At 37.3% G+C, this 16,332-nt stretch overlaps 1 protein-coding gene across 5 annotated transcripts in view; it reads right to left on the reverse strand.

Annotated features, from left to right (window-relative positions):
• Positions 1 to 12,012: 12,012 nt before the first annotated feature.
• Positions 12,013 to 16,332, reverse strand: part of LOC132797344 (hybrid signal transduction histidine kinase A) — a 44,068-nt gene continuing 39,748 nt past the window's right edge. For all 5 annotated transcript variants that reach the window (XM_060809064.1, XM_060809059.1, XM_060809061.1 and 2 more), the window contains exon 3: positions 12,013 to 14,558. In XM_060809064.1, the coding sequence (XP_060665047.1) occupies positions 12,493 to 14,558 (2,066 nt within the window). In that variant the 3' untranslated portion in view covers positions 12,013 to 12,492. The remainder of the gene's footprint in view (positions 14,559 to 16,332) is intronic.

The following is a 16,332-nucleotide window of genomic DNA, read 5'->3' on the forward strand; positions in this document are numbered from 1 at the left end:
ATCAACACTCTCTGCATAATCATCTCACTTTGCCCCACTGTGCATTAGGCAAATGAGCTGATTATCGATCAATTATGGCAAGTAATTCGTTTTAAAGCACTTTCGATTGCTAATGAATTGAGGCATGCTTCGTTGGGCAATGTTATCCACATACACTTTTATCGTACCAACCAGCATACTATATAACATAACATATATTATACCTTTGCTTGCTTAATCGCTTAACAAATTTTCATGCGGAAAACTTGTATGTTTGCTGCTACAACGCATTTAGAGAGTCGTGTACAAATTTTGTTTTGAGAAACAAAAAAGGGGGCCGCATTTCAGAAAATTACATATAATCAGTGATTTCATGGAAATATAATAATGGGTTTTTTTTTATTTGCCATTAAAACAAATGCTTTTCTAAATATTCGTAATTTTTTGCACGGACTCATTCACTTTATGAGATCTTATTTGAGCACATGTTATTTTTGATGGTATGAAAATTGGCAAATTATGATATTAATATTATGATATTATGATTTGTATTAAACATAATTAAGAAATAACATTTATTTTCTTTACTTGTTTTTTCATTAATCGGTAGAAAATCTAAGCATTCATTTCGTGCAAGTTGTCTAGGGAAAAGAAATCGATCGCAAAGTTCCATGTAATCAGGAAAAGTAATTTGGTGTTGTATTCAAATAATCCACGCGTTAGAGGGCTGCACAATCGATATTCGCATTACCGTTATCCCCCCGCTCCCCCCCCCACCAGTGAGGAGGCAAAAGCAATTGACCACGCGCAGTCCGTAGTTTTCCTCTGGAGTCCGTTAGTAATTGCGAGTGTGGGCGAGTGATTAGAGTCTAATCACTTGGCTAGTCATTAATGTGGAGGCCCCATGTCGACATACATATGGATGAGTATCTCTTTTGTGGTGTAGTATAGTCGTAGTCGTAGTCGTATGTATAATTACTCAATCATAACGGCGCCTGGTTTGTTCACTCGCTCGCTCGCTCGCTTGTTGGTTCGTGTTGCACGTTGGTTGGCGACCCCTTTGAATTTTCCGGATTAGGCAACATTGAGGAAATGCAGCCCGCCTACGTCATAAAAAACTAAATGAAGAAAAAGCCAACGAAAGATACTTTGTACAGACATATGTATGTATGTATGTACATATATTCATCGTCGTCATGCAACTTGCAACTTGCCACATGCAACGTGCAACGTGCGGCAAATTGCCCGCTAGTTTTTCCATATATTTTTGCTCATTTTATTACCATTTTGTGCATTTTTATTAACTTTTGAAAGTCGTATGACAAGCTGGCGCCCAACGTGCGCATTTCGGATGCACAAAATTGCATTTGACTGGCGCCACCTGTTGCCACATGCTGCCGCTGCTGCCACAAGTCTGTTTGGGGTAACCAAGGGACAGGTTTTTTCCTTCTCCCCACAACATTCAATGAGACAGCATGTTTTTGTTTTCGTATTTTTATTTATGTTTTTGCGCCATCCATCATAAAGTTGAGATCTTATCTATGCTGACGGCAATAAGATTCATTTTGTGGTGTGTGTTTTCGTAGTTGAAGTTCCGGTTACCCATTTCGCCATATGGAAATCTGGACATTTTCGTCTGATTATTAGATATGCATTAATGTAAACGTGTTAAATATCGGTTCAAAAACCTGCCCGAAGCCTAATTAAACAGCCAAGAGATACCAAAAATCGAATTAAGCAAAAAGAAAACAGAAAACAGAGAAATAAAATATGAAGTAAATCAATTCAAGTTCTCTGTTTTGAAACTGGTTCAAAACCAACAAATTTAGTCAAATTGTCGCGGGGCAATCGAACTCATGAAATATAGTATGTGTATATTTATGATATTATAATGATATATATATGGCTATATCTTTTGATCTCGACACGAGAGCGATTGAAAGATCGCCGCAAGCAAACAAATCAAATTTGATCACAACAAATCAATTACACAACAATAATCGAAACTTTAAATTAATGTCTACGCTCTAAATTGGGGCGCCGTGAGGGTGATACAGTGAACGCTCGGCTGATGAACCCAAATATATATTAGCGATATACAACAAGTCGGAGAAAATATTGCAGATCGATAAAGGTTGCAAAGAAATTAAAAAATAAAATAAAAGTGGTAAAGAATGATGTGAAAATCGGCAGACAAATAATGTAAATAATGTTTAATAAAGATACTGACAAAAAATGCGATAGTACTTTGATATAACTACCTAAAGAATGAAAGGACACAAACATCAAAAATATATTACAAGAAGTAGTCAAAGAAATTCATATGGAGTTAAAGTAAATACAGGTAATCTGTAAAAAAAAGACAAGGAAGTTATAAAAAGAACATTTATGAAATATTGTCATATATGTATATATTATCTGTATTATCTATATTATCTATATATAATATACGAGCAGGAAATAAAGAATGAAAAGAAGGAACAACGAGGCGTATGTGTAATGTATGTGACAAAGTGGCATATAAAGCAACAACAGGCGATGTAAATGAGATAGTAACTTGAAAGTCGGAACTCATCTCATTGCAATAAGGAATTGTCTTCGATATTTCAATAAAAACATAATAACAATAAATGAGATAGTCTGAGATAAAATAAGTTAAGAATGAGCAAAAAGAAGTACAAATTGATGAGTTCTTTCCTTCGATTCTTATTCGCAAATGGAGAGATATGGGGCGTATGCGCAATTTATGGGAAGCAAACAGTTGGCAGTCAATTAATTGAAATGAACTTCATTTGTGCAAAGAAAAACAAGCAGACGAAAAGTATTCAAAGTATGAATGAAGAGGGAGAGAGGGGGAGGGAAGGCGAGGCAAGTTCATTCGTTCGCACAGTGCACACAAAATTTTCTTTATCAAAGAGCAATATTTAAACATGCAGCCAGTAAGCACATATTTATTCATTATTTTGTTGGTGTTGCTGTTGCTGCTGCTGCTGCTGCTGTTGCATGGCGACAACAGCCTTGAACTTTCACTAGCAAACTGCGCAGCCAACTCTCCCAGGGGCACAAAGCTCAAAGCATTGAAGTTGCTGCTGCGGCTGAGGCTGCGACTGAGGCTGTTGTTGGCGACCCACGTGTCTGTGGCCCAGAAACCAAAACACGGTGGGCTCAATTGTAATTGTCATTGTTTGTTGCCGCTGCCGCTGCTGCTTCTGTTGGAGCTGGAGTTGTTGTTGTGGGTGTGAAATGAAAAAAAAAAACCGAAACGAAACGAAACGAAAAAAAAACGCGGCATTTGCGCGTGCAAGGCAAATACGATGACAACTCTTCAAATACATGCGCAGCTCCTATAAACTCGTATAATCAAACAACAACAACAACAAAAACAAAAGCGTTAAAAACCAAAAAAAAAAAAACAACCACAAAGTTGATAAACAAATTGAAATTGGCAGCCAAGGCGGGTTTATTTAGCCGGCCAAAGCCATTGAAAGCCTTCAACTTGACTAAGCGTTCATTGGAGTTCACAAAAATGCGACGACCCGCCTACGATGGGGAGGGGGCAGAGGGGAGGTGGAGGGGAAAAGGTGCAAGACTACTGGGGCAGGGGCAGCTGCGAAACAAGTTGCTGCACTTTCGTTTTTAAACTGCCGCAAGCAATACAATATGAAGCATACGCCCCGTTGCATTAGTCAAGAAGTCGAGTCGAGACCAGAAGAGTAAGTATTTCTTTTATTTCTTTAGTAAGCAGAAGAAACTAAACAGCAGCAGACAGAGTAACGACAACGAATGGGCCAGTTAAAGTCGCAGCAGGTTTCGATGCCTTTCCCTTTTGCTAAAGACCAACAACAACAACAACAACAACAACAACAGCAACAGCAACATCAACAAAGCCAAAAGCGAAAGTAAGAAAGGCAGCTGGGAATGGGAAGTTGCAGCAGCCAGCAGCTAGCAGACAAACAACCAGCAACCAGCAACCAACAACCAGCAGACAGCAGACAGCAGCACAAACACAAATACTCTTGAGCATAGTACAGTCAAGCTTGTCTAAAGCGAACACTAAATAAAATAAAATAATATATTCAGCTTATTAAAGGCAAAAGTAAACATTTCATTTTATATTGTTTGTAAGTAAAAATCAAATATTCGATGTTAAATTTAAGGTACTGTAAAAAGCAAACATTATAAACTATATATATTTTTAATAATTAATCATATGACTTGCTTCTAAAAAAAAAATATTTTAATTCAAGATTTATAAAATTTTGTCAATAAAACTTCCTAAGTTAGCTACTCTCTTAATTTCAACTTCCGTTTGATTATTTTATATAAACTATATATATATAATAAATAAATAAAAAATAAATATTTACCTTCAAAATTTGTCATTCTCAATTTCGAAGTTAGCTCATCTCTTGATTTAAACTTCATGTTGTTCAAGTTAGCGAAGCTTTACTGTGGGCATACACATTGCTGCAGCGTTGTCCCAAAAATAACGTGTAGAAAGAAACCAAAGAAAAAGAAGAGAAAAAAAAAACAGAAATGTGTTGCGCTGTCGCGGATCTTGCAACATTCTTCGCATAGTTTTCAGTTTGGATTTGTGGGCCGCTGGAAATGTTGACTTTTGACCAAAATGTTCGCCTTTAGCCAAGCTGATTTATAGGCGCCTTGTCACAAATACAGACGCACACACATTTCGTATATTTACATGTACAATTAACCAACTGATTCGCAGTACTCTGTGTGTGTGTGTGTGTTTTGAGGGCCTCTTCGCAAGAATTATGTGACCACAATTGCCCCCTTGTCGACTTACCGTTGAGTTATGCCAAACATAAACATATTTTCATGGCAATATTTTCCAACAACATGATAAATCTTTTTTTCAGTTTTTGTATTCTTTTTTTTGCTTTTCTGTTTTAGTTATACTTATAGTATAACCATATGACGAGTAGTATATGCTTAGTCGAAGGCCCGTCGTTCGTTCAACGCTCCTCCCAAAAAAAACTAAATAAAAAAAAAAGACAAAACAAAAATAAAGAATATCTGACAACGACTACGTGACTTCCATATAATGCAGACTTATGTAGTATGTGCTAAATCTACAATCTGTATGTGTTACCTCTTGGCTTTAAGTATTCTGCGTTGTACTATTTTTTCTTTTCTCAATTCTCAATTCTCTATTCTCTGTTCTCTGTTTTTTTTTTCGTTTTGTTTCGCAAACGTTTAGGCAATTATTTGTCTTGTTAAAATAGCTACTTCAAAAGCTATTCAACTTCATGTTCATAAAGAAGACTCTTCTGAACAAACTCTTGTGTTTTATTAAAAATTTATGAAATTTGTTCACTTTTGTCTTCATTATTTTGTGTGTTGCACATCATTCATGCGAGAATAAATTTAAAAATCAAGTTCAATCAATTAAAAATTGTTTAATTTACAGTTTTGTTAACAATTTTTGATGACAGCGAGTGGCGCAACAATCTCTCTTTTTATTTTCATAAAGAAAATCATCATAAATTCTCATTTCGAAATTTTGTAAAATTATTCCATCATACACATAAATATTGTTTCAAATTTGTTGACCTAGACACTTTTCCAAAAATTCATTCTGATTTTCCAAAATCAAACCACAATAAAGAATTTTTCTCATTTGCGTGAATCTCACGTCGAGATTTATTAATCACTTTGTAAATATTTACTATATGAAAATGATTACGGAATGTGCAGCAATATGTAGTATTATATATATTTGGATTCATGTGCGTAACTGGCAGTTGAATTGAATTGAATTGAATTGAATGCACTTTGCCAGTTTTCGGTATGGACAATTATGTCACCCCACCACGCCCCCTCTCCGCGTGTCCGCCCCCTGCAAATGAGATATCGTTGGCCAGACTAAAAAATAATCACGTCATCAAAGACCAAAAAAAAATGACGACATTTGGCCGGCAACGTCAGGTTCAGTTTTTGGTTTCGGTGTCAGTTTCAAATATGTACATAACATAGTATATATATAATTCTATAGTTGTGTATGTGTGTGTGTGTGTGTGTGTGTGTGTGTCGATATTTGGGTATTGTTTACAATTTATATTTGTTGTGTTGTTTTCAATGTTGTTGAATAATGAATGCTAGCCAGCCGCAGCTACATATTGGCGCCAGCAAATTGCAAATACTCACGTTCTGTCAAAACTTGAAACGGGTACTCGTTGCGGCACTCATACGCACACTCACACTCACACTCACACTCGAACTTCGTACTGAACGCTGCCATCAGCATATGGTCAAGAATATCATCAAAAAATAGTTTCGAGTAAGTCGTCGTATGCAACGCGTATTCAATTTATGTACATAATTAATTATATAACTTAACTGGCGTTTTATTTATTGTTCCAATGACGACATAATCTTGTAGAGAAATTGAATGAAATGACTTTACGGCTTTACGGCTACCACGACGATTCACATGATTCACAACTGCTGAACTCGTCTCATCCAAATTTGGTCAAATCGAATAATTTTATTGGATTTTTACACAATACAAATACAGCGGGGCAAAAACACTCACACACACATACACACACACACGGTATGTGATGAATCACAAGTTAAATTTTAGCCATATGCTTAATAAAATGCCTACGAAATTTTTTTTTAATAAATAAATAATCATTTATTTTGTTTTGCTGGCGTGCAAGTGTGTGTGTGTGAGTGTGCGTTTCCATGAAACTGTTGAAATATTTTTGGCAGCGGATAGCATCATTCTTTCAGTTAACACTTGATTCAAATTGCGCGCGCCATCATCAACGCACCCACACACAACGTAAACGTTGCACAACACTGCAACTGCAACTACAACGGCAAGAATCGAAGAATGCACTTATCGATAGACCGATTGCAGCGCCATTTTGGCATTTGTATTTGATATGCTAATTGTGCAATTGGATTGACTTGTGCATGTCGTGGCTGTCAATCAATTAGTTAATCAATCAATTGAACTGGCAATTAAAGCGTACATTATATTTGAAGCTATAGCTGTTTTAATGTCTGCGCACAGATTTAATCATTTGTGTATTTCTGCTCAGATTCAAATTGCATAAGCTGAACGTAGTATGTACATAATACATTCATATGTAGATTTTGGTGGAGGAGAACAAGCAGTGTTTATCATGCATTATTTATTTTGTTTACACTCTTCGACAGGGTCGAAACATTTTCGCAGGCATTACGCAACGAGAAAAGGAAGCGTCTGCTTTTCATTGCCATCGATTGATTGCATTGATTTTGTGTTATCGATCTGCCAGCTGTTTTAGTGTTTTATGTAATTGAAAGTGTATTTAGAATTCGTTGTCATTTGCCTTTTGATTTCATATTTTGTGTTGCATAGAGTGGGCGGTGTGTTTGCTTTGTACTACATACATACATGTGTATATACTGCATATGTATGTATATAGCAACTATGTATTACAAATTAGCGATCATATGGTGAGTGTGCAAGTGTGTGTGTGTGTGTGTGTGTGTGAGTGCATGTGTATTGCCTCGATGGGGTAAACACATCTCTCGGACATGTCTATTGTACAATTAAAAACAATCGATGCGATTTTTAGCACAAATGTGCCAAACACGAACATTCAATTTATATTTAGTCGATCGCCTTCGTACGTCAAATGATAGCACAGCGCACATCAGCATCGTACCACTCTCCACCCCCACCCCCAACCCTCCTCCATCTTCTCCACCTCCTCGTCGCACACTCTCCTTGCGGGTTAGTTGCACGTTTGTCATGCCAACAAAATAATTAAAAAACAAACAACAACAACAAGAAATTAATTGAAATGAAACTAAACTAAGCAACTGAAAACGAAAACAAATAAAAAATGCGATCACACAATGTTGTTAAAATGTATACACACACATACATGTATGTACATTCATCTAGTATAGTATAGAGTTTTGTAATGCGACTTTGCTCCACTTTGCCCCACTGTCACTGGCAGCTAATTTGAAATTTCGTCATCTGGATCACTTTCTACTTTCACTGCACACACACACACACATACACTCTCTCACATCAGCCGAAATTGCAGCGTCATCGTCTGGTCAAAGACAAAGACAAAATCTCAAAAAAAAACATATACAGCTTTAACCTCAACCAGCTGTTAACCATGCACTCGAAATCAAGATCAGCTTTTGTGCAATGCTCTGTAAAACAATGCTTAAAATGGGATGCACAACTTTTCAACAACTTTCTTTCCTCGTTTCAGTTTAAGTGTAGAACTTACCCAATGAACTCAGCTTTTATGTGTGATGGAGTTGACAAATTTAGTATGCAAGTGTCCTAGGTCCAAAGTTAATAAATAACATTAAGATTTTCATTGAAAGTGCTGTGTAAAATGAAATAGTTAAGATTTATGATAGAAAACGGAATATTGATTAAAGCAAATTTCATGAAATTTGGCAAAGAGTTGTACCGGTTTAAAAGGTGATTATGTAAATAGGAATTCAATAAAAAATTAATACTTTATTTTAAAAGAAGTTATTTAAATGGTTTTTTTGAGATTATCATAGAGTATGTTGTAGTCGACCTTACTTACATTAACACTTCTTTACGTGCATGCGTCGTTATTTTTGGCTGGTTTTTGCGATTCATCGCCGCTTTAACACTTCCTGGTTACTTAGTTGAGCAAACATTTGGCGGCGCATGCGGCTCATTCGCTCCTCAGCTGTGCACACAGCGACGCATGTCGCAGACGCAGACGTCGTAGTTAACAGCAAGCGTTGCTGTAAGCTACAACTACAACAATGTAATTACAACTACAAGCTAAACCACAACTCTTAATAGTAGCTTTGGCATTACAAATGACAGATGTGCCATGCGAGCCAAGTTTGTTGGCTTTGTGCGCTGCTTTGCTGTGGTTTGCTTAGCGCGTACTTTCATCTCGCATTGACCCCAAAACGCTGTCGAATCTCTTGGTTGCTTGGTGTGCGTGTGTGTGTGTGTGTGTGCGCCCCAGTTGGGGGACGCATTATCATGGACTTGAAGGCGACATCAGCATGGTCACGTAACAGCTGCAGTTTATCGAGTATTCCCATTGATCAGATTACACAGCCAATTGAAATAAATCGATATTACAGTGTGCGCTAAAAGTATACATATTCAATTGGGTGTATTCTTCATTTGAAATTTCCCTCAAAATTCAAATAAATACATCTTCAATCAGCTACAATTTTTATAATTTTTTTATACATTTTTCAATTTATAATTGGAATTTTTTCCTCTTAGTTCAAATCCGAATAAAAATTTCTTTCATCAGCTAAAACTTGTAACAATGTGATTGGCTTCAATGCAATATCATTTCTTATGTTTATTTTTTAATTTTTCAATTTTGCAATTGCAATTTTCTTCGCACTTGAAATCTCAATAATAAATTCTCCAAAAATTTTAATAATTTGTTTGACTTTAGTTCAATATTATCTCTTTCGTTTTCTGTTTTCAATTTTGTAACTAAAATCTCGCTCATAATTGAAATTCAAATAAAAATTTCTTCAATCAACGACAACTTTACCAAACTGCAATTTGATTGACTTCAATTCGAGTTTAACCACAAATTCCTTCAATCAGTTAAAACTGTCAACTGCAATTTGATTGACTTCCATTCAATTTTTTTTTTTAGCAATTGAAATTTCCCTCATCATTCAAATGCGAAGAAAAGTTTCTTCAATCAGCTAAAATTTCAACAATTGCAAATTGATTGACTTCAATTTATTTATTTTCAAATTTGCAATTGAAATTTCCCTCATCATTCAAAGCAGAATACAAATTTCTTCAATCAGCTAAAACATTAACAACTGCAATTTGATTGACTTCCATTCAATTTCATTTTCTTTTTTATTTTTTAATTTGCAATTGAAATTTCCGTCATCATTCAAAGCCGAATAAAAATGTCTTCAATCAGCTAAAATTTCAACAATTGCAATTTGATTGACTTCAGTTGAAATTTCCTTCATCATTCAAAGCCGAATAAAAATTTCTTCAATCAGCTAAAACATTAACAACTGCAATTTGATTGACTTCCATTCAATTTTTTTAATTTGCAATTGAAATTTCCCTCATCATTCAAAGTTCAATAAAAATGTCTTCAATCAGCTAAAATTTCAACAGGTGCAATTTGATTGACGATTTAATTCACTGACAAACCGTGTGTTTAGCGAATTTTCCAATTTCAAAGTTATTAAGCATCTGCAGATCCGCAGCCAGTCAGATTTCCATAACGACTATTTGACAGTTGTGATTGATAGATGCCATTTAGCTTATCGTCGACGATTTCACAACTAGCAACTGGAAGCAACTGGAAAACGGCGGCGTTGCCAGCTAGTTTTGCCATAAACCACTGTTTGAGTGAGTGATTGATGGATTGATGATGGATTGATGTCCCCCATTCAGCCCGTTGTCGTAAAATAAAAAGAGTGTTGTTTGTTTTTTTTTTCTATAAATGTTAAATCGTTTGAAAACAAATTAATGTTTCATTTTATTTTCTGCATCGTTTTCATTTTGTTTGTTTTTGTTTTTCTAATCATTTTTTTTTCTTTGTTTGTTTGTGTTTGTGTGTGTGTGTGTGTGTGTGTTGCATTTGCATTTGCATTCTTGCCGATGCGTTTGCCATATTTGATATTCAATACAAAAATACATATGGGAATACGTATGACGAGCATATTACGTATACGTACGGTGTGCGCTGTGTTGCTGCTAGGAACATCAATTCTACATGTTGTTGCTTTTGCTTTTGCTTCTGCTGTTGTTGTTGTTGTTGTTGTGCGACACATAGAATATGCATATGTATATGTATGTTTGTGTATATATTGGTTTTGGTTTCCTTCAGCATTCGCTTTGGAAACAATGTCGTTACATCATCATTACAATAGTAATAATTATTACAAAAAAAAGAAGTATATAGTATATTCATATATCATAATCGTAATAATAATTCTTCATTAATCGTAATAATATTCATAATAATTCTAGTAATAAACATTACAATTTCTTACATCTTAAATGTTCACACTTATAGATTATTATACTATTAATTGTGTTCTGTGGTTTCTGTGTGTGTGTGTATGTGTGTTTTTTTATTCAATGCAATGCGATGTGTGTGTGTGTGTGTTGTTGTTCATTGTTAAAACTTATAAACTTGAAGAAATTTTCAATGAACTTTTAAGTTTTGTTTTGTTTCGGATGCAGTTAATTGGCATGAATTCGTAATTAAATAAATAAAGGCGCGCGCGAGTTCGTCTTAAGTATAAACTAAGACTACAAAACTACTACGAAAAAAATCTAGGAAAAAAAATAGTTTTTTTCATATTGGAAAGCTAAACTTCTTATTCGTTATGCTGAGGTGTGTGTAGAAAGTAAGTGTTGAAAAAAAACATATAGTATGTAAAGATATATATGAGATGCTTCATTCGTATTTAACTCTGAACTCTGGTGAACAGCAAATGGAGTGACTTCTTTTTTACATAAAATTTTGTCGAATCGTGTGTAAATATAGTTTCTATAAGTATCTAGTTTAATATTTTATTTGATTTTGTTTGTTATTGTTTGTTATACTTTTTCTTTTTCTTTTTCTTCATCCTCTTCCTCTCTCTTCTTTTTGTTGTTTTTCTTTTTTTGCGTTTTCTTTTTGTATTGTATTTTGTATTTTCTTTTTTTTGTTTGTTTGTTGTTTGTAAATATGTGAGAAAGTGAAAAAAACATCACAGCTAAAACTTCAGTACATTTTTCTTGTGGTTCGAAAACAAAATTAATTAATAATAAAAAAAAAAAAAAAAAAAAAAACAAAATGTGTGTGTGTATATAATTTCTTTATAAATATATGCTTACAAATCGTAATTGATGTGTGTGTAAATGTGTATGTGTATATGTATGTACGGAGATACATGCATACACATATACACATCGATACACGTCAGATGGTCAAGAGTTCTCTTTGTTGTTGTTGTTGTTGTTGTTATCTTGTATGCATGTCTACTGTAATTATATATCATCAATTGTCGCGTTTTTCTTTTTCTTTTCCTTTGTTTTCTTTCTTTTTCTGTTCTTCTTTTTTTTTATCGATAAGCAACATCATTTTGTCATTTCTGTTTTTGGGCGTTTCTTTTCTTGCTCTCTCCTTACGGTTTTGGTTTCGGTTTTTCTCTTCTTTTCTTCTGGATTTCGACACTCTTGTTGTTGTTGTTTTGTGAAGGAGACGCGATCTCGAAACGAATCTAAAAACTACATACATACTATGCGAAACGGCTTACAGACTACACAAGTACTTTGCTGGCCTCCCTCTCCCTCTCCCCGTCCCCTCCCTCACCCCGTTCCTATCTGCGCTGCTGATGCCAAGGATGTCCCCCATATACACACATATATATATATATATATATATATATATTCATCCCCTCTCCCCCATTGACCCCATTTTTACCCACCCATCAGCACATCCTCAATTTCCCCGGCTTCGGCTCCGTTTCAGCTGCTCCTGCCTAATCCTCCCAGCTGCCATCGGAGTCGAGTTCGCAGCGTACACGCCACAGCATCAGCTCCATGCAGGCGCGCGAATCCTCGAAGCTGCTGTGTCCGGTGGCGCCGTCGCCGCTCTGAATCTCGCGATTCAAATGCGTTTTGGTCAGATGCCGGAGCGCACGACGATACGGAAAGCCGCTGGAATGGGGGAAAGCGATCGATGTGTCGATCAGTGTGTTGTGCACCAGACGCAGGGCGCGCAAATCATTGTCGAGCCCATGGCCAATCAGTATGGTGTCCGCATCGATCAGCTCGAGCAGATCGCGTTGCACTTCGGCGAGCGTCTTGACGCCGCACGACTTGAGATCCTTGGCCGTCACACCCGAATAGCGTGTGTTGTAATCGACAATGTCCGCATCGGGTCGCACATAATGCTCGTACACCAGCTGCCCATTGAGAGCAACCAGCGACACCTTGGTCACATCGAGACCGCGACCCGTGTAGCTCATCTCACAGTCGAGCGCATAGACAGCTCGCGTTTGCGTCTGTCCGTTGCCATTAGCGTTGCCGTTGGCTCGGGGTCGTGTGTGGACAAAGTCCCGATACGGACCATTCACACCGACCACCGATCCGGTCCACACGTGCAACTCATGCCGAGTGCAACCGATGTCGCTCTCATCACTCGAACTGCAACAGGTCCAGCGACTGACCCAGGCGCTGCCGTCGTAGCACCGATGATACTTGCCCCAATGATAGCTGCACTCGTCACGGGTCAAATACTGTCCGCTCAGCTCATCGACGAGGAAATCCTGTTTGCAGCGCACACATTGCTTGGCCAAACTGCGTTCCTCTTCGGGTGCTGCATCGTAGTTGCAATAGAGTTCGTTCGATGATTCGCATTCACTGCCGCTCCATTCCCCGGCCGATTCCGAGTCAAGGGAACGCGGCGAAATGTTGCCCGAATCGGTGGATGTACTTGCCTCGTTGCCGCTGCCGCTGCTGAGGCTGCTGCTGCTCGTTGGCTCCTCCTCAAAGTTGTTGGTGTTGAGACCGTCGTGGCAATTGATCACGGTCATCACCGTTTCGGTGACGGCCATGCAATGCGCTGCAGCGAAACTCATGTGCGGCAAACACTTGAAGATCTCGATGGCGCCCTCGTGCACAACGCTCTCGACGGGAAAGCCGTAAACGCGCAACAGATGCGGTTCAATGAGATAGCGTTGCAGTTGCTGTTGCAGCGCCGCATCATCGAGTTCGATGTGTTCGTATTGTCTCAATGGTGGCACCAAGAAGTTCGCATTCTGTCTGTAAATCTTGTGTTGGTTGCGCGACCAGCTGCTGGTTGCTGCTGTGCTGTTCAAGCTGTGGCTGCTGCTGTTGCCGCTGCTGCTGCTGCTGCTGCTGTTGGGTGAACTTCCCGGCGAACTGAGCGCCGATGAGGAGTTGCTGCCACCGCTGCTGCTGTAGTTGCCACTCGATTTGGTCAAGCTGTTCACATTGCTGTTGCTGCTGTGGTGGTGGTGGTTGTTGCTGTTGTGGTTGCTGCCGCTGTGGTGGTTGTTGCTGCTGCTATTGCCAGCTGATTTGCCGTTGCCGCCGCCGCTTTGGCATTTCGTTTGCTTCGACTTGTTGTTGCTTCCACTGCTGCTGCTGCTGCCACGCTTTTGATTGGCGCCACTGTTGCAGCTGGCGCTGTTGCGCCACTTGCCCTGCTTGCTGCTGCTGCTGCTGCACTTGCCTCCACTCACCTTGGCTGTCGCCTGCTGCTCCAGTGGCTGCTGCTGCACCTGTGACTGCTGCCCCTGTACTTGCCCCGGCACCATGGCTGGTGTCCTGTTCAGCGACTGCTTCAACGCTGACTGCGCCTTCTGCTGTCGCTTCGAGCGCGACTTGCCACCGCTGTTGTTGCTGCCACCGCCAGCAGCTGCATTGTTGCCACTTCCACTTCCTCCGTTAGCACCGCCTGAGCCTGAGCGATTCGACTTCGACTTGCCCGAGTGCTCGTCACTCGAGTTGATGTCCTCGCTGGTCGCCTCGCTGCTGGTGCTATTCCGATGCCCCGGATTGTGCTGCCCCAGAAATTTCTCTGCAATTAACGAGACAAAACAGAAGAACGCAAATTAGTTGTGCATAACTAAAAACTAAAAAAAAAAATGGGTATTGCAATTGCGCATTTACAAAGGTGCAGACAAGTTGTACTTTTGCTTATACAAGTATTAATTAAAATATTTCACTGAAATTCTTTAAACCGATTGAAGAATAGGTAAAAAAAAGCCTAAAGGCCTGGCTCTGGCTTATCTCATTGCAATAAGGAATTGTGTTGGTTATTTAAATAAATAATAATAATAAAGTTCAAGCGATTTTCTTAATTTAAAATAACACAGAATTAGTTTCATTATCAAGTAGAAAATTCTTGTAAATTCGAATTTATAATTCCAAATAATAAACATGATTTTCTTCTTTATTTATTATGCAGTTTTATGTTTTATGCCAATTCGAATTTCTTCTTGTAATTTTGTAGTTATATTTTAAAGTAATAAACATGATTTTCTTTTTTATATTATTTCAATTTAAATTCTTGTGAATTTAAATGTGTAAATACAAAATGATAACGAATATTTTATTTTGTTCTTATAAAGTTTAAATGCAATTCGAATATAGAACTTACAAAATTCTTGTAAATTTCAAATTAAAGTTCAAAATAATAAAAATGCTTTATGTTAGTTTCTTTTTTGTTCATTTTGAAACTAGTTTTGTTTTGGTTTATAATTTAACTTTATATATTTCAACTCTTTACATTAATAACATATTTAAGACAAAAAAACAAAACATTAAATTGGTTTGTTATATATTTTCATCTCTTTTTATAATCGTTTAAATTGTATTAATTCGATTAAAATGCAAATTTCGATTTTAAGAAAATGCTACTTCATTTTGAAACTAGTTTTTTTCGCTGGCTAATAAACCTAAAAAATGTAAATTCAACAAATTCCCAATTTAATTTAAAGTTTCGCATTAAATAACTTGTTCTAGTTTTTAGCTTGCATTTTGTTTTAATACTAAAAACACATCAAATGCATTTGAAATTTGAATAGAACTCTTTTTATTTTTGGGAAATTGAAATTATGTATTTATTTATTTATTTATTTGTGTATTCTTTTGCAGGTGTAGTAAATTGAGTTGACGTCAATTTACGTTGCTAATTTGTGCTCTGCTGATAACGTAGAGCGTGCGATTATGCGTATGTTGTGTGTGTATTGAATACACACACACACTCGCACACACACGCACATGTGTTATGCTGTGTGTGTCTTATCAGTGCGCTGGCGATCGTTGCTGGGCCACGTGCTTTTCGCCTTTTTACGTATACTTAATATTTATTTTGTTTATTTATTCACCGCAAATGTGTGCTCAGCCCTTGGATACCCTGTAATCTCTAGGTTAGAGGGTATATTCTTGTTGAATTTCATTTCTGTTTGTATTCTGTTTTCGAAATTTAAACTTGTAAGCTGTTTGGCTTTGTTCTTGCTTTCAATTTACAGGGTATGTGTGCGTCGAGCACTCTGGCTTTATTGAGCGGAAGCTACGCATGACTGGAAGATGGCAGATTGCGTTTGATTTGCGACCCGTGGCTCGTGTACGCTGTGTGTTTTCATCTGTTCTTCTCCATTGTTTTTGTTTTTATTGTTATTATTTATTCTTTTTTTTTGTGGCTAATAAAAATTTCAAGTCCCTAGAAGTGCGGGCAAAGGCAAGGGGCGAAGGGGGGGACACAAGTGGCAGCAGCTATTACAAATACGAGTATTACTCATTATCAACATAATTATTATAAATAAATTTGTGACTTCCGCATCGAGCGA

Source organism: Drosophila nasuta, chromosome X (assembly GCF_023558535.2).
Source record: "Drosophila nasuta strain 15112-1781.00 chromosome X, ASM2355853v1, whole genome shotgun sequence".
NCBI lineage: Eukaryota > Metazoa > Arthropoda > Insecta > Diptera > Drosophilidae > Drosophila > Drosophila nasuta.